Below are 20,030 nucleotides of genomic sequence, written 5' to 3'. Positions count from 1 at the left end.
TCAATATGTTGTACTTTGGTGAAAAGCTTTTAATTTTGGGTTCAAAAGAGCAAAAGTGGTAGTCACTTTAAAAGATGGAAAATGAGTTCAGTTTTAAGTTTAGATCCGTAAGACGTCGAAAACCTAAAGTTTGTAACATTAACATTTCCTTGTGGCAGGTGCTCGTTCTATCCCATCTCTATATCAGCCAAAGGAAAAAAGGAAATGGCGATTCTGGAAACGGACGAGAAAGGAGACATTTGATGCAGACACAGAAAAGGTATGGTTTAGAACATGAGAAAATGTTTTCAAGGCTTTAAAGGAGGATTCAGACCCCATTTGCTTAAGAGTTAATAATCGTCTTAGACTGAAACAGTTTTAAATACTTGGTTGCTGACCAGACAAAGCAAGGTAAAAATGATTATAAATCTGGTCATCAGATTCTCAGTCACTAATGTAGGTCCATCTTGAATTAAAATTCAAATATTAAAATGTGGTCTTTCATGTAGCAGAGATTGTTCAGGGACTTAAATTATGCAGATTTATTCACTATTGTCAAATGGACTACACAGTTCTACTAACCGAAACTGTTTTGTCTGTCAGTATAATCAATTATCTCTGCAATGAAGTCAGAAAGTCTGTGATTGATAAAAGTGTCAGTAATTCACATAGATGATGAGACAGGGAATTTGTAATGTTATCATAATACTAAACATTTCAAAAATTATTATTAATGTTAATTGATTACTTAATAAACATAGGTTCAAAAAGAAGCTCACAGATATCGCTAATTATGTGATGGTCATCGATGTGTGGAGAAAATGTATAAACAAGTTTTGTGGTGTAGTGTTATGTGTTTAGGTTCTCATAAACAGTAACCAGGAAAAAGTGCAGACAACAAGCTTTGTAACATTTAACAAATAATTTATTTCCCTAGAAAAAATATAAAACTGAAAAATAGAACTTGCGGTTTTTAAGAAACAAATGCAAAAATAATCTAAAATTAATCCAAGAATTAAAAATTGGAAGTCCTAGTAATAAAATGCGCTAATGAATGTGAGTTTTGATCCCCGACGAAAATTCAAAATGGGAGGCAATGACGTATACTGTAGCCAGTATAGTATTGGCATGTCCACATTTCTTTGTTGAACTACAGAAAATAATATTGTGATGTTTGAACTCTGAATCAAATTTTAATAAATGTCTTTGTCTTAGAATGCTGTATGAAGCACTTGAATATTCCTAGGGAAAAGAATTAACAATTCCATAAAATAGAATTTCAAATCAAACGGGTCATAACAAAATTAACACATTGATATCGAAATGTTTGAAGGCCCAACTGATTAACTTCTCTATAGAAAAAGGTTATACACTAATTTAAGACGCAAAACAGATTCCCGTATGAAGATCAAGTGATCACTTTATATAAGCTATTTACATGTCTAGGGTCACATACTCCTAGTATAGCCTCGGTTTCACTATAAATCCCACACTGAATAATACAAAAATAGAAAGAAAGTTGTTTACTCCAGCTCTTACTAGTTCTGTATCAAGGTCAGGAACTAGGCCATCATTAAGATAACAGAGTTCTAATATTAGGTGTTTAGGAAAAAGTCAGGTCAAATTAATTTCTGGAAAATATCAATTTCCAGTGAATAAAATTAAATTACTATAACATGTAATGGAATAAAAATGATTAAAACTAACAAACAAATAATTAAATTAAATCAAATATAAATTAAATATACATAACAATAGTAACTGTATTCTACATAGCATACACATCTGACCAGCAAAGTATAGAAACTGAGAAAGATGGTTTATGTTTGTATTTAGAGAAAACCTACAAGATGTTGAAAACATTAAGGCTGCCATGTTTGCACAAATTTAAAATTGTTTAAGCTTTACATTAACAAAAACAATGAGCTTTAATCAAGCTAATTTGAAGTTCAACTTTCTCTTTACTGCATGTTATTCTTCCAGCTGGCGGCAATTTATTTCAAACCATTGACTGATCGGTATAATTTTGAAACGAAGAATCTGCTAATTTTTCCATCTTCGTAATTTGGTCCATGTATACATTTAATTACATGTGAAATAAAGAGAACTGTACTAAATGGTGATGACATTCGTGTGACATAAAAGACTAAAATTTTATACAAGAAACAAATGTATACCAATTTGAAGGGATGAATGATAAATTATTATTTTCTTTTTTTACTTTCAGATTGTTGATATATAGTATACATTTGCATCAAAGTAGATAAGGTCATGTATGCTTCAATTATAAAAGGTTTACAAGTATATTCATTCATTGGGCACATTTCCCTTTTCATGTACTTAGCACTTTTTGTTCCAACCTCTGAAAAGGAAGGGGATTGTTCAAAAATGTACAAGCCTTAGCATGTACAAATAATTAACTTATTATAGAGCGCAACCAAAATCAACCTTACAAATATCCTTTCATAAAACATTGAAGTGAAAATAATTATCTTAGTATAGAGCCCCCCAAACATAAGCAATTATCGTAACCTTACAAATATCTTATGGAATGCATTGAAGTACCTTCCAACTTATTGTTCAAGGTAGCAATCATCACTTATAGTTTACAAAACATTGGAATACCAAAATGTAAACTTGGTTACTCTATTTTATTAAATTGGACCCATAATACCTACATAACTTGCACCTGTGGTAACTAAGTCAATTGTTCATATAATCAACATCATTATTGCAGCAAATGAATATTCTGCTAAGATTGTACAAGTGACAGCAGTTGTTTTAAGAAGTACCAGGGAAATCCAGAAAATTACAGATTGATACATATACTATCAACGCTTTCTAACATAATAGAAGAAAACATGTAGAAAATTCTATACATTCTAATTTAAATCAAAATATAATTATACTAAAGGAACGGAGGGGATTTATAGATTCACATTCCTTAGGTCTAACCAATATTATTGATGTTTGGTGAAAAAATGAACTAAGAAACCAAACTGGAATTGTTTACTTGAATGTTTCAAAAGCGTTTGATTATATTTTTCCACTTTTTGACTACGTTTTCACTATTTGAATAAAGAGTTCTAATTTCAATATTGTCAGACTTTCAAAACTGTAAAAATGAACAGCACAAATTATATTTGAAAAAACTATTTGATAAACCAATCCAGCCTCTCTTCCTTGAATTGAAAGGGCCAGATTTATTTTGAAGGACTGATTATGCATAGCATTTTAGTGTACAAGTCTCTTCAAAGAATTGATGTACAATATCTTCTGTACCAAACTTATTTGAATATGGATTAGAATATGCTCTTGATGGGATTCTTCGATATCCCAACACAAAGTTATAAACGTTCAAGAAGTCTCTGCCATATTCAAGTGCTTTCATCTATGGGAAAATTATATTCATCTATAGATGTCGTAGCCGGTTTGACAGAAGACTTAAGATGCATGTCTAGTCCATTTTAACATTATTGTTCCCCTCTGTATTGATTGTTGGAATTACATTTCTAATCTTCACAGAATATTTCAGCTTTAGCACCAATGTCATCACTATCAAACCGAAATACGCACTCAGATAGACTGAGTGACAGGACAGTGTCCATGTACATAGCACCAGTGTCATCGCTATCAAACCGACATACACACTCAGATAGACTGAGTGACAGGATAGTGTCCATGTACATAGTACCAGTGTCATCGCTATCAAACCAAAATACACACTCAAATAGACTGAGTGACAGGACAGTGTCCATATACATAACACCAATGTCATCGCTATCAAACCAAAAGACACACTCAGATAGACTGAGTGACAGGACAGTGTCCATGTACATAGCCATAAATCTTGCCTGTTCAAGTGCTGGATTAAACTAAACATCATTTTAAGGTTGAATGCTGAATTAAAATATCAACAATATATTGAATGGCAATTATATTATTTAATTTTCAATAGAAATCTCTATGAAATACCAACAACGTGGTTGGTTATCTCAGTCTATACACTTATCACCTCTGCCAGGTACAAAGTGAAATTTAACTTGAAGATGAAGAACGGCTCATTTTATATTATCTTGAACAGTATGGTATATCTTGTCTTATAACAGCACATTTCAAGCACGTGTCTATTTTAAAGTGACTATATTGTTGTATTCATTTTTATTATACATATCAGTGTATACTTGTGTATATTATTAATATTACTATTCGTTTGTGTCTGTTTTGTATTCAACGTCTGACTAGTTTTAAATCTCCTTCAACGTAACATGCTTTAATATTTAAATATTTTAACTAAGATCCACAATGGCTATGCTCTAAGTCCACATAGGTGTCATCATTGACATTTGTTTTGTTTTAACATCATCTTCGTTTATCTCTTTTAAAGCATTATTTTTTCTGCAACAGTGACAATTTGTATCATAAGCTATTAAATTGGTGCTGAACAGTTGATGTTTCAGCTTGCTTTAAGCCCAATGGCAACACTTTCTGCATATATATTGTTTTCATTTGTTTTTGACTTAATGTTTGATTGTGAGAAATCACTAAGCAGTATTTTGTCCAGTCATTGAATAAAGGAGCATATCAAACAAAATATGGCATTTCTGTCGTCATTATTGATATTGGTATTCAGTTTGTTAATTTTACCTTTCTGTAACTGCTTGTAGTGTCATTCTTGGTGTTCAATAATCTTGTTAGAACGCATCACAGCATATCATCTGTAATTAACATCAGGACTTGTCAGAATGTATCACAGTATAGCAACTGTGATTGACACCAGGAGTTGTCAAAAGTATCACAGTATAGCATATGTAATTAACACCAGGACTTGTCAAAAAGTAGCACACCATCGCATTTGTAATTAACACCAGGACTTGTCGGAAAGTATCACATTATTGCATCTGTGATTGACACCAGGACTTACCAGAAAGTATCACAGTATAACATCTGTAATTAACACCATGACATGTCAGAAAGTGTCACAGCATAGCATTTGTAATTAGCACCTAAATTTATCAGAAAATGTCACAGCATAGCATCTGTAACATACATGCCAGCCATTACTCTTTTGGCATAATCATTACGCTTTTTTTACACTAAATTAGGTCTTATGCGTAAATGTTATTCGGATTACGCATTTTCGGTATATCCCCCTCCTAAAACAAATTAATAATTTATTTTCTTAGTTTTATTAACATCCCATTAATCTCACACACAGGGGCTCGTATCATTGCTTAAAATTGACATGTCATACATGTGCTATATAAAACTAGTACTTATTATATAGTACATGTATGACAGGTCAATTTTAGGCAGTGATACGAGCCCCTGTGATTAATCTCACAGACTGTATTCTAGAAAAGTTGGCTTATATGCAACTACGACATAAGAGAACGCTTGTCCGTAGACTTACTTGCACGTTCCTGACAGTATTATGTTATATTTATAGCAGTTGCTCTATTTCCAAGAAAGAGGCTGGTTTACTGCATGTATAAAAAAAAACAAAGCATGATCATTTAAACTGTCAAATCAGTGATCAAGTGTGATTCATTTATAAGCTGACTTAAGAAGCAATGGGGTTGCATGATGTAATTAATTATTTGCACATATTGCAAACAACACTTCAACATAGTCAACTCGGCTCTGACCAGGATTCGCTCAGAGAATCGAGCAGAAAAGTTTGAACACCAGGACAAATCCAATCTTTCGTGTGTGTAGTGATGAACATTAATGACATTTGCATTACCTTTAAACCCCCAATTGAACCCAATAAAATGTATCGCTGAATTGTGGAAATTGCAACATTGTTTGATAAATAATGTTTAAAACTGGTACATTTTAGGCATATGAAATTGATGCCCAGACTTGTGGAATTTCATTCGAGGCAAGTGATTTTTTTAAGTCACCAGCCCTGAGCCTGTGTCTAAAAGTGTCTTTGAACATTGGCCATCTCCTTCAGGGAGTAAATCCACATTTTTTACCACTCTGTCCTGATGTAAATTTGTCTAATGGAGACGAGGTGAGTCTGTACCTGTCTAATGGAGATGAGGTGAGTCTTTACCTGTCTAATGGAGATGAGGTGAGTCTGTACCTGTCTAATGGAGATGAGGTGAATCTGTACCTGTCTAATGGAGATGAGGTGAGTCTGTACTTGTCTAATGGAGATGAGGTGAGTCTGTACCTGTCTAATGGAAATTAGGTGAGTCTGTAATTGTCCAATGGAAATGAGGTGAGTCTGTACCTGTCTATTGGAGATGAGGTGAGTCTGTATCTGTCTAATGGAGATGAGGTGAGTCTGTACCTGTCTAATGGGGATGAGGTGAGTCTGTACTTGTCTGATGGAGATGAGGTGAGTCTGAACCTGTCAATGGAGATGGGGTGAGTCTGTACCTGTCTAATGGAGATGAGGTGAGTCTGTACTTGTCTAATGGAGATGAGGTGAGTCTGTACCTGTCTAATGGAGATGAGGTGAGTCTGTACCTTTGCAAAGAGTACTTTCAGTCTAATAAGCAAGATGCTCCCAACAGCTTAATAACCATATATCAGGGTATGATATGTATTTCCCCCATGCACCGGAGGTAAATAAATAGGAACCATTGCTTTGATTGAACCTCAAATAGGGGAAGAGATAAATATGAACTAATGGCTCGATTTACCAGAGATAAATAAAGAGAACTAATGCTTTCATCTAACCTTGAAGTTTCGTTATATATCAAACCACTATAGTCTTGCAGAAGTTTGTGGAGCCTCTCGATTAATTTGCATTAGACATTTGTAACTGAATTTCATTATTACTGCATAATCATTTTCGTCAATGATTACATCAATTTTCCATTACCAAATTGAGGTCACAGTTCATCATTCTTTCACATTTTCCCTTAATTTATTGTTGTATATGATGTAGTGGAAATAAATATTACTGCAAACGAAATTAAGTTGTTTCATGGTAATGTTATTCTAACTGAATTAAATGGATTATCATCAGGCAAGTGTATCTTATATTCCAACAGCAGTTTTCACTTCTGGAAATGAACATGAAATGAGTACCCCTGTTTCACTGGTTCTGGAATGTTTTTGTCGGCAAAATGCCTTATGCAAAACTTAAACCAAGATGTTACTATCTATACTTCTTAGTTTGGTTGAATCTGCCAAATGTCATGTCACACAGAGACCCAGTCTTTTCACAGTCATCACTGTCAAATCGTTAGGTGTGTTTATCAAATAACATAACTGCATGTGAACAATTGTGTTCCACGCAAGTGATTTGCGGTTGTGTGAAATATATTTTATATGTTGACCTTGTTATGGCGGATGTACCAGTTTAATGCATCAAACAGAATTTCCCAATAGTGTTAAGGTGCTGTTGTTGTTATCTCCTTGAAACTATAATTGATTCATTAACTTTACTATATTACCTTGCAAAACAAGTGTTCATGCTTCATTATGATACTTTTTAAAAGTAAGGTTAATCATTTATTTTAATGAAATCATGTTCTCCACTGGAACTTAATTTTTAAGCACATCATTATATCCTTTCAAATTTGTCTTGCTTTATTTTGATATTTATTTCAACTTTCTTTGTATCATTGTGTTTGTCATTTAGAGATAATTCTTGTTGGTAAAATATACTCTGTTCTTTGCCTTGAAGTCTTTCACAGGGTTACCACGCTTCTGGGAAATCGGGAGAATGATCAATTTCTTTCCCGACCGTGAAAAGTCCTGGAATTTTGGAAATATTGATGAAAGTCGGGGAAAAAACCGGGAATTTTCCCGCCACCACTTGACGCCCGAAACAGTTACGTAATTGAGTCGCAACTAAACTGACCATGAGTTAAATTTATCGAGTTCTAACCAGAATATTCGGAGGGTGCAGTATGGATTATCTGGTTGCTTGCAAGAAACATATATGCTGAGTCAATCCAAATGCCCAGTGGATCAGATTCGTCTAGTAGACTTTTATTTTCAAAGTCAGCTAGATATCCATATCTTTCCTCACATGGAAGTTATGAAAACCAATCTAGCATCACAAGAGGCCAAAATGGAAGTGGCAAAGCATAGCCGCTAACCGGATGGCCTAGCAAACTTTAAACGTTGCCAGATCAAGTGATACATGCATGAAACTGATATGAAAATTGCGTATTTTTTCAGATATTGTGAGTTGTAAAATCGTTCTGTCTTTAATCTGCTGAAAGACAAGATAAAACTACGTCGTTGATGAAATGTGACCTGGTGCTCGTGATTTGCATTGCTAGTCGCATGAGTACTGTAAACATATCTAACAACCTACCTTTTCAAATGTTGAAGAGAAAAAAATAAAAAAAATATTAAAGGAAAGTCGTATACTACTTGTAACAACAAAACAAAAGTGAAAGAACACAAAATTCTCCATATTTATATATTCCGAGAACAACTTTTGGATTATTGTTGTATCACGTGACCACCACTTTGACAAGTGATCTCTGCTTGATAAATCAGACTGGCCAGATTGCTGGTTTTTACAAAATGTATTTGAGTTTCATTTAATATCATTGAATTTCTGTAGAACAACATTATAAAGGAGTTTGTTGTTGATATCAGGTGAATATTATACCTTCGATGTCTTCATTTGAGATTTTGTGAAGTCATGTGACTAGTAATGCAAATGGCGAGTACTGGGTCAAGTTTCATCTATGCCGTAGTTTCGTCTTGTTTGACTATGGATTAATGACATAATGATTATAATAATTGTCATTTCTGAAAAAAACAAAATGGTGAAAATAAAGGTTAATTCATCGGATTGGATTCATGGGATGGTCTTCCGAGAGTAATGCGTTGGTATGTCACTGTCTTTTGAATGTATATGTGTAGTTTTTGCAGTCTTCTTGCGATTCTGAAGCAATAAAAGATGCAAGATGAAAAGTCAAATCGAGCGGAGGGTTATGGTCACGCTTGCACTCCTTGTGTTCATTTATATTACCGATAAGGTGGTTTCATGTTGTCAGAGATTTTGCCGTACTTTATTGATAAAACGTCAGACTCCTGTGCTGGAACTTGTAACCCTGAAAATCCTATTTACTATGTATCGGTTAGAATCATACAAAATAACTACATCTTTATAAAGGATGGAAAGTTATACCTTAAAAAAATTATGCATCTTAATCAAAGTTTCCAATTTTGCAAGAAGCTGTCCCACACGTACAAAATCATCTGCTGCCCAACATGTCAGCTTGCCACTAGAATGGGATTCTCACAAAATTTCCTGGCGTATAGTTTGTTTCTAAATCCATTAGTATTTCTTCCCCATAAGGAAGACATTGTAAACACATTACACCCTATTCAGTGTTGTTTCTCTTGCCCATAATAGCTCAATTTTTTAAATAAAATATTGAATTTTAATTTTTTTTTTACAAGATCGGTTCAGTTGGCTTAATATCACTCGCCATTTATTAGCATTGTAACGTTGAATTTTGTAAAACTAGCTATAAACCTGATCAAATTACTCAGTTGAACTGCTGACAGAAACAGTCCAAGGAAATGTATTTTATTTCTATCTCCCGATGGATAAACGTTACATGTTTTTGAAGCTGTGCGCCGAATTGGCCAGCATATCGCTAGTCATGAAAACACGGTGGTGGTATCCCGTGTGTCCAAAATTAATATTATTTTGAATAGAATATTGTGGTGACAATTACCTTTTTTCAAATGGTATGCATTACAGTATTTTAATTTTGTTAATCGGTCCAATTTGGTATGCGTTTTACTTCAGTGTTGGAGATGGAAACCTTAGTTGCGCAGAAATGCCCGATAGCATTGTATATATTTAAAAAAAAGATACAAGTTCCTGTATCCATACAAGTTTGGGGACTGGTTTAATGAATTACAAGAAGACACGATTTATTGTCATAAAATTCAGTCCTTGTTTATACAACAATATATTTTTGAAGGTCTTTTTTCAACCCTTTTGAAAATGTTTTTTAAATGATGGATTTTTAACCAGATCGTCTTAAGGTTGTTTGAAAAATTTTGTTTGGGATTTTATTGGCACAGATACATTCAAGGTTAAACTTTTTTTGTTACAAGGCAAGATTCTAGTTACTGGCTTTCATTTTTCTGTTCATACTCTTATATGAAATGTTACTTTATATGAGATGTATATATATTGCTATAGAATTCTTTAGAATTAAAGGTTTGAAAGGGAACAAAACATAATTTATGTTCATTGTGTTGTTCTCACTTAGCATGCAACAAAATAAAGTTATAATTTTTATTCTGTACATTGAAATGACTTTACATGCTAATTTATAGGAATATAATCAAACTTGTTTTGTGTGATTTTTTTTTATAGTTTTGTACATGATCATCTTTTCTGACTTGGGGGCCCCAAGTGGCTGAGTGGTCTAAAGCGCTTTCCGTTATGGATCACTGCCATCTCACCTCTGTCTGCGTGGGTTCGAGTCTCAGATTCGGCTAATGTGGGTATATGAGAAAGCTTGCCAGTAGCTTCTCGAGGGTTGGTGGTTCTTTCCGGGGATTTCCCGGGTTCTTCCTCCACCATTAATACTGGCTGCCATGTATAGACTATCGTGTGCTGAAAAATGGCGTTAAGCCCTACAACAACAAAAACAACATCTTTTCTGACTTAGATGTTTTTTGAGAGTCTTGAAAGAGAAACATCTTTAGATTTAGAAACTGCATGTTTTATAATCTAAAATGTTCTTTAGTTCTATTCAGTAATGGTCATATATGAATCTTGAAAAAAGTAATTTCATCCTGGAAAAACCCTGGAAATGACCTGGAAATTTATCTTCAGAAAAGCATGGGAACCATGCTTTCACTTTTATAATATCGGATCAAGTAGAATTACTTGCTTGATGTGGGGCATTTCCTCTGGAAAGTTAAGAAGGGATCCCACTGTGAACATTGTTTCATATTTTAAAAATCTACGTGCTTCACAAATTTAGAATTTAGGAGTTCCGATTGTGTTTGTTGACAGGTATCTTAGATGTATCCATACTTAAATACAGGCAACTGAACAGACTGATGCAAACTTAATACGGGTAACCTAAGAGATTAATCCACACATCTGATCTCTTTTCTTCCATGCCTATGTCAACTTTGGTTGTGTCTACAGATGTATTAGGAATGTATTAGGAGTGTCACTGTCCTACTCAATTATTTCTGGTAAAACATGATAACGTTTTCTGGTTTACATCTTTATGATAATATTTCTATGCAGATACTTTTGCCTAACTTGTTTCAAACTAATCAGTAAATTTTTTATTCAAACTTGCATTCCATGAATTCAAATATCATTGTTAAATAGGTGTAGATTGCTCTTATAAAATGCTTGCAATTGGCAAATCAAAGTTTTTAAATCTTTCATGTTTTTTGCAACACATTTAGCTTTCACCATATTTGTATTCCATCCAAACTTGTAAACAAGCCTACATTGGCTTTGACACTGATATTGTTTTTCATGTTAAATTCATTAAATGCTGATATCGTCTTTAGCTGAATACTGTCGACTTTATCACAATCTAGCTTTGTGCCATTATTCATGTTGTGTCATACATTTTATATTATTTATGTGATGTCATCAGATTTAAACTGGATAAGTGGTTCAGGACATGAGTGATTTTTGTTTCCACTCATTAGTATGGAAGACACTTGACCATTCAGTTTTGATTGAAGCATCAGAAAATGTCCCACAATTAAATTTATTGTGTTGTTTTTGCAGTTGGCTGAAAAATATTCACCCATCAAACTTTTTGTGTTGCATCGAGTGGACTCGATCTAACATTCTTGTTTACTATGGCGGCAATTTTTTGAAACTTGTAACATGTTTGTGTCTATTTCAGACATTTTGTGCAGACGATTATTCTACACCAGCAAAGGTGGAAACACCTAAGAATCCCGAGACTTTGATAGCATTGTATGATTTCCAACGCAATGAACCAGATGAATTGAGTTTTGTAAAGGGAGATAAACTCATTTTGATTGAAAAGCCCTTGGAAGAACCAGGATGGTGGAAGGTTAGAAATACTCTAGGTGAAGTGGGACTAGTACCCGAAAGTTACGTGCAGGTGAGTTTCTAAATATGCCACCACTAGTTTCATCCATCGCTCATTGTCAAAATACAATCAATTTATCCAATACGTTTAATTTCAGTATTTAATTTTCTAGCATGTGAAGAATTGTTTTTCAGGGTGTTACATTTGATTTCATTTAATTAGTTTACATATGTTGACATTGCTGAGGTGAGCTAACCATTTGTATGAATTAAAACAAGTTTCCAGACACAGCTCAGGTGTTATAGTCGTTAGCTGCATCAGTGCAAGGTACCAATAAAAGGGTACCTGTTTAAAGGAGATTATTCATTAATGGAGATGATGATGAAGGTTTGTCTTGGCTCTAATGTTGTGCAAGATACCACTAAAAAGGTTCCTGTTTAAGGCAGATTATTCATTAATTGAGATGAATACAGGCAGGTTTGACTTTCAGTGGTTTTGATCTGAAAGCATACCATAAATAGCCACTTTTGTGGCTATCTTTTGATGAGTAAAGACATTTGAAAAGAATGTAATTGGGCCTCCAATATTCCTTGGCTGCATGCATAATATAATATATTATGAATCAAAATGTATTCTTGAGCATCCATATGAAAGCTGAAAAGCTATATTTTTGCAGTTTAGTGAGCTGATTTCTAAGATACACAAATAATACAAAACAATCAGCCTAGACTCGTAAATTCAGAGAAAGCTTGAAAACCCTAAGTTTGAAAGTTGAAATAAATGTACCATTACTTGTGATATATTGTTTTCTACCTTCCAGTCCAAGATAAAATTACTATTACCATCGCCATAACATAATAAACATAACTGCTGGTGTATGTAATTATATAAATACTACCATCACTGACATATGATACAACTTTCTCACTTTCCATACATTTAAGAACATTAGTAATAGTACATTTATTTGCATATACTGGCTTTGTGACAGTCCGTTTAAATACGTTCCCCAGTCACATTAATGTTGTGAATATCAGCTCTACTACCTCCCAAATCCAATCCCCTCAAACATAAAGTTGTGTCTTCACTGTATATCATATTGACAAAAGACGGTATCACTTCCATTTCCTGAAATCCACTGGAAATTCGTGCTACTTCGCTTCCTATCCATTGCAGATTTTGTTATTTTCAGATATATTATGGATTATACAGCAGGTGGTGTAGATTATTTGTAAACGTTTGACCATCAGTATATGAATTTTTTCACATATCCTGACTTATTCTATGCGTTTTCTTACTGCATGGCTTTTCACGGCTAAAGTGTGATGTAACGTTGAAGCTTGTGTTAACGGACACTTTCACTTTCCGCGGTCCTTCTCCATCCTACTCTGTTATAATCAAGAATTTCAACACGTTTTGGAACTTTCCAGGCATGGCCTTTAAGTATGTAAGTTTCGGTCGCATTGTGTCTATAAATTGCTTGTTTAAGCCATGCCATCTAGACACACCTAAATATTGAGGCCCTCTTGGATTCTGTCCAGCTATCCAGCTCATAATTCATAGTGCCTCAGTTTTGATGTGGTATTGGCTGCAGATTAAACCATCCAGCCATTTGCCATTCAGTCCATACCATTAACACATTAACCCCTACCTAGATGCACCTCAGTTTTGACGTGGTATTGGCTGCAGATTACACCAACCAGCCATTTGGCTTTCAGTCCATACCATGAAGTGACTGTATGGCTTCATTTAAAAGCCATCCATACTGATTCAAAAGCTACATCCTTCATATATAGTTAGCCATTTATTTATGACTTGGCATCTTGAACGGTAATACAAAAGTGTTGGAGACTTTGGCCATGCTTTGTCCATTTCTGTGGGAATTCGTTATACATATATCAGTCTGGATCCTGACTAGGATGATGCAGACACTTAATATGTGCATAAATCTGATGTTTTATGCTCAAATCCCACCATAGAGCAGACTGAATATATCTGTAAGAAGACAGAGCAAGGTATGGGATGATACAGAATTCCGATTGTCTACCACCACCTCTTCTCTTCTACACTGGTACAAAGGGTGAAGGCTTTATTTATTTATGGCAAGGATATCAGCCATTCCTTCTATGTTTCCCCACAGTCAGAAAAAATAAAGGAAATTTCTGAGAATCTATGTCAAGAGCAGTGTCCCAGGCAACTCCAAAGCCATTCTTTTTTCTAACAGTTAACTTCCAGCTTTCTTTACAATCTCGCTGTTATGGTGTCCTCTTCACAGATATCTCAGTGTTTGGCAAGAACTACACTGTGGTTTATTTGCCTCTATAAATTTTAATAAAGACATTCGAAACAATGCTTAAAAGCTCATTCGCAATAGAGTGGATATTTTGTTGGTCTGTGAATTTCTTGCAATGTTTCATGCTTATAGACTATTCTGGCAATGCATATCCTCCTTACCTTGTAAACGCCCCATCGGATTGTCTCTGTTTTTGAGTAGCATGATGCAATATGGAGGCAGGTAGGCCAATAATGTTCCCTCCATCTATTTTTATAGCATATATTACCTTATTCATCTCCAATTTGCCCTCAAAAACGTGATGACCAGAGATGAGGGTTTATGGGATTCTTTAATATACAACCCAAATTCAAGCCATGACCCCAGTCTTGTACATCATGGCAATCTGCTGAACAGTTTCAAAGGTAGTCATATTAAGGTGATAGGAAACACAATTTCGCAACCCCTAATGCCTCTGCTCATTAGCCATTGACTGGTGTCCCTGACCACCTGCAGATAACTACCCGGTAGGTATATGACTCGTTTTTTTTTTCTTCAGTTTTGGATCAAACATTTTTCAGTTAGCAATGGGTGATACAAATTATCTCAGAGAGGCTATGGTTCTCATTTCGCCACCCCTTCCCCTTTACGTTTCTCCTTTCGTGGTGGAAGTACCATCATACTAGATAAAGGATACGCTTTTGCAGAAAGAGAACTGGACTGTCATCAAGAAGCGGATGTTGGAGCATTACTCTAAGCTTTTTCTGGTCAGGATGACCTTTGGACTCGAGAAAGAGATGGCAGATCAGTCCACATCTCCATCAGTCTGAACGAATTCACCATATCTTTTGCTCTGACAAACACATATTCTCAAATTGTCGCCCATCTCTCCTTACTGAAATACCAGAGTTTTAGACACCAAGGAAATTGTTATCAGTTGTGTGCTTTCTCTCCTGGCTTGAACATAAATCCTTGGTCCTTTATGAGACTACTCCTATATATCGTATCACTCTTCCTTATGACTTCATCTACTTTCACGATGGCATATATAAGCGATGTCCTCCAGAAACATCTGATCAGCTCTGTTCTATTAAAAGAAAATAATGGCCTCATGTCCGTTTTGCTTCGTATAGGTTTTTTGATAAGTTGGGAAGTCCGATGTTGTCCATGCCATCAGTTCTTTCATCTGGCAATATATTTTCTCACCTGCTTCAGGCTGGTCCATCTTTTTCACCCTTGGATGGTCTGAAACGTCATCCTTGCAGAATTCATTTCCAATACAAACTGGATCATAACTATGGGGTTTCTGCAATTTCTGTTGTTGATTAATGCACCAGCGAATTGTATCCCTCTGGGTCACTTTTACATGCTCCCTTAGCAGGTGACCTTGTTATGTCCATGGCACACCTATTACAGGCAATTTGATTACAGGATCAGCATGACAAGTGAGATAGTGTCATTCCCTTCCATCACAGCAAGAACTGTATGAGCTTGAATTCACTCCACTTCATGGTTTAATAAGTTTAGTTTGGCATTTTGAAAGATTGGTGCAAAGTCATAGACATATATCTTTGAGTGCCTATGTCCAACACATATCCGACCTTTGCCTTTAGTCGTTCGTTGAGAAAAGGTTGGCTACAATTACTATTAAAGATTACTATTCTATGAAGGGGCCCCGAGTGGCCGAGTGGTCTAAAGCGCTCTTCGTTACGGATTACTGCCATCTCTCCTCTGTCTGCGGCGGTTCGAGTCTAAGATTCAGCCATTGTGGGTATTTGAGAAAGCTTGCCAGTAGCTTCTCGTGGGTCGGTGGTTCTTTCTAGGGTTTTCACGGGTTCTTATTCCACCATTAATATTGGCCGCCATATATAGCCTATCCTGTGCTGAAAAATGGCTTTAAACCCCACAACAACAACAACTATTCTATGATATCAGACATATTTCATCATTATGGTAGGGATGATCATGGTCATAACAAACACCTTCCTGACTTGTTGTCCAACTTTGACTTGCATTGCAATCAGTCACATTTTTGTCCTAAATTGAATCTTTTCTGGTTTCTGACTTGGCTGAATTCAAAATATTCCGTCCTTGAGCCATGACTTAGAAGAAACTCTTTTTAATACAAAACCTCTTTCCTAATGGCATTTCCATTCAGCAATCAGAGTTAGTGAATTATGTGCTTTCTCTATTAACTTTCAGTTTTGATAAGTTAACTCATTGCTCCTCGTGATGAAAATGAGTTTCGTCATCTGGAATTTGTTGCCGTAAGTAGTTAGTAAAAACCTCATCATTTTATCCCTCTATTGCTAACACTCGAGTCTTTCAGACAGGACCCGGTACATGTACTCAGACATTATCTGAAGCTGATGGAGCCAGTTTGTGGAGCTCAAAGATGAATCTTTCTCCTAGTTAAACAGGAAGATAATATATTGCCTCTAAAGCCATTTTGTCATGATTGAAGTGGGTAATGTGAACAGCATACCCTGACACATCACTAGAAGAGAGTTGCGGCATGAAGATCTCTGCTTATGAAATAAGATCAATCTCTGCAACCCTTGCCTTCTACAAGGCCATTGGTTGGCAAACACAGTCGACCTTCTTGATTTCTATCTAAGAGATTTTGCTCAACAGCAGCACAAAATCAGGATATGTCTCAGTCACACAAGCTTCTACCAGACCCAATTAATTCAGCACAACATTCAGATGAACACTCTTCATGGCTTCCACTGGAGTCGTTTAGAAATGTTATGTTTCATGAAGATCTCTTTTTTCCCAGACTTAATGACATCAACTGCTGCTCACATGTTAGGAGAGTGGGATAACCCTCATACGGGTTAGCAAATCCTCTAGCCTCAGCAGTTAACTGACGTTTCATTAGGATGCTAACATTTATGCAGTCTGTTACCTAGTCTCCAAACTTTAATGTGATTGGTGAACATATATTCAGAGGAGAAAACAATTTGTTTCAGTAAATTAGTTTTCTCCTAAAATACTTGCGCTATCACATTACTTTAATATCCTCCCCTCCTCTCCGTAATGCCTGCATCCCATTTGGTAATGTTCTTCTAAGTTTAAAACTACTGCCACCTTTAGGTGGCAAGAGTGGTATGTACAAGCATTATTGCCATTTATCTATTTAATATGAACAGAAAATGTGAATTTCCGCCTTTTGGAAGGCTGGATTCCAGAGTTTGTATGGCTTATATTCCTACTGCTAATATGATCGGGTTAGTATTAGAGTAAGAATATAATTTACTGAATAATTGTGTTTCTTATTTTAGAGTTTTCGTTATGAGCTGTGTAAGAGATACTTCAGAGACATCCGCTCTTATTTGAGAGACAAACCTACCAGGTTTCACTTAGTTGATGAGGACTTTGCCATTGACAACACTACTGTGGACAGCAAACTGGAGGATTTGAAGAGGAAGATTGTAGAGGTGGCATCTCAGCAACCATACTGGGGGGAAGAAATACCTACACGGTGGCTTCCCCTGGAACAGGAACTTATGAAGTTGAAAGCTGCTGGAGTCAAGGTACACATTCATATTTCCAGTTTTTATTCTTCTACTGTGATAGTCGAATGGGCACATATTTTTATTGTTGCCTTTCCATCGGTCCATTCATCATGAATATATTTTAGCATTTTAGTTTGTCAGATTTGGCAGAATTGCCCCAGAAATAACAATGTATGTATATCTTACTCATTTTCGTCATAAATATTTCATTCGGACCTATTGCACGTTACTAATAACAAAATTTTGTATATGAATAATGATTAAAATGTGAAGAATATCAAAGCTTTTATATGTATTTGTCTTGGATAGGGAAAAGCTTGCTTACTTCATTAAAAAGTCAATTAAATTATAAGAACACGCTATGATGTAGACATGCAGATAAAATGATCAAATTCTCAGTTGCACATGCCTGCCATATGATGTTTATTTTTCTTTAACTTTGATAATGTACAAGCTTTACAAATGAGCAACAATAACAGAACCCCGTAGACAAATTGCAAACCTATAAAATGAGCACCATCTATGCATGACAGCCTTCTTAATATATTTTGTGCAACTTATCTTTGTAAATGTCTTGTATATAATGGTCATCTGCCTTCTGCAGTTAGCCGCCCGATGTTACCTTGCCAAGCAATGGTTTCTCCCGGCCTTAAGTGGTCACTGAAGCATGTTGACAGTGACCTCTCTAAGTATGCAGACATTTGTTTCATGAGCAAGGTATTGCTTAAATAAAGAATATTATGTGAATCAATGTGTAAACATATCCTATCTATATTATACTCATAAATGTTGCATATAATTGTGTTCAATGCTGATTATGTAGATTTATATTATTCACATTTCATATCATAAGCATGTGTGGCTGAGTTAAAGAACACCCATTCATTCAGGAATAGAATATAGCCTACAAAAGCAATATAATTTGTAAATGCAATTTAAATTATTAAGGTATGAAACAATACACAGCAGTCATTACATTTTATCATTATCCTGTTTCTTTCAGACCACCTTAATAAGATAATAACTTAGGCTGCTGTTGTCTTTGTTGTGGGTCATCTTGCATTTTAGCTATCCCTGTGTTAGGCTATGATTTGCACTAGAGAATGTCCCTATATACAATCAGTAAGTGATTGCAGAGGCATTATTCCAGTGATGACAAATGGCATTCAACATCATTTGAATATCAGATTTGTTTGATAAAATGTGATGGCAGCTCTACCATGGAGGGATTATGAGATTCCTGATTGACATTGAAAAGTCAATGAACAAACATCACCATGAAAAGACTGAAACATCAAGAGTGATTTACACTCAGACACCATTTAAAGAATTAGTCTTTTTATCCTATATTTGTACAATGAAAGAACAGATTAAAAAATCTTGTATATTGTGTAAATGTATATTTACAAATAGTTGTTTAGCATATTTTGTCATAATTTTATTCTTTTATTTTATTCAAAGGAATCATAACAAACTTGCTGACTTGAACAGAGGCAAATCCAATCGAGATTCTCTTGAACAGCATACATTTACTCCAATGTTACAAAATAAAATAATCCTTTCACGTATTGATAATCTAATTCCAAATGGCAACTGCTACTAAACAACAAACAAAATACAACTGATTTCTGAGGATATGAATATAAGCAACCTTGAACTAGTTAATCTCAAATGCATGTGTACTAAAGTATATGTTAATGACCATTCGATTTACGGAGATATAATTTTCTTTCCGACTGTAATATATTTTTATTTAATCACAAAATACACTATTTTTAAATTAAATAAAGGACAGACTAATTTTGTTCGTAACTTACAAATCACAAGATACACTATTTTAAGGTTAAATAATGGACAGACGAATGTTGCTTGTACATAACAAATCACAAGATACAGTATTTCCAAGTTGAGTAATGGACAGACTAATGTTGTTTGTATATTACAATTCAGAACCAGATTTAAAAAATTAATGCAGATCTATATTCTCCATGATACGACCCTGGGATTCTGTTAGGACATGTGTAGAGATAGTGGAGTAGGTTTTCTTAACACTCCCCACACCCCCATTGTGAAGCATGGGAATCAAATAATCTCATGCACTGTACTGTATAATTATAGCATACATATGTTATTACAAACTGTACTGTATAACCATAGCATACATATGTTATCAAAAACACTAATGTATTGCTCTTTAGGTGGCCCATATGCAACCTTGTCCGTTAATTGTTTAATTTTGCTGACTTAAGGGAATAGTATTTAGTATCCACT

The 20,030-nt window shown here is 34.9% G+C and overlaps 1 protein-coding gene across 1 annotated transcript in view; it reads left to right on the top strand.

Moving 5' to 3' along the window:
* LOC149772552 (uncharacterized) overlaps window positions 1–20,030 on the top strand; it is a 187,124-nt gene that overhangs the window by 117,115 nt on the left and 49,979 nt on the right. The window contains exons 9-11 of the mRNA XM_089947671.1: window positions 159–259; window positions 11,817–12,041; window positions 17,526–17,777. Of these exons, the coding sequence (XP_089803797.1) occupies window positions 159–259; window positions 11,817–12,041; window positions 17,526–17,777 (578 nt within the window). The remainder of the gene's footprint in view (window positions 1–158; window positions 260–11,816; window positions 12,042–17,525; window positions 17,778–20,030) is intronic.

The sequence above is a fragment of the Sinohyriopsis cumingii genome, unplaced genomic scaffold (assembly GCF_028554795.1).
Source record: "Sinohyriopsis cumingii isolate HCF-2022 unplaced genomic scaffold, ASM2855479v2 utg001397l, whole genome shotgun sequence".
NCBI lineage: Eukaryota > Metazoa > Mollusca > Bivalvia > Unionida > Unionidae > Sinohyriopsis > Sinohyriopsis cumingii.
Note: the sequence above shows the minus strand (reverse complement) of the source record. Positions and strands in the feature narration are given on the sequence as shown.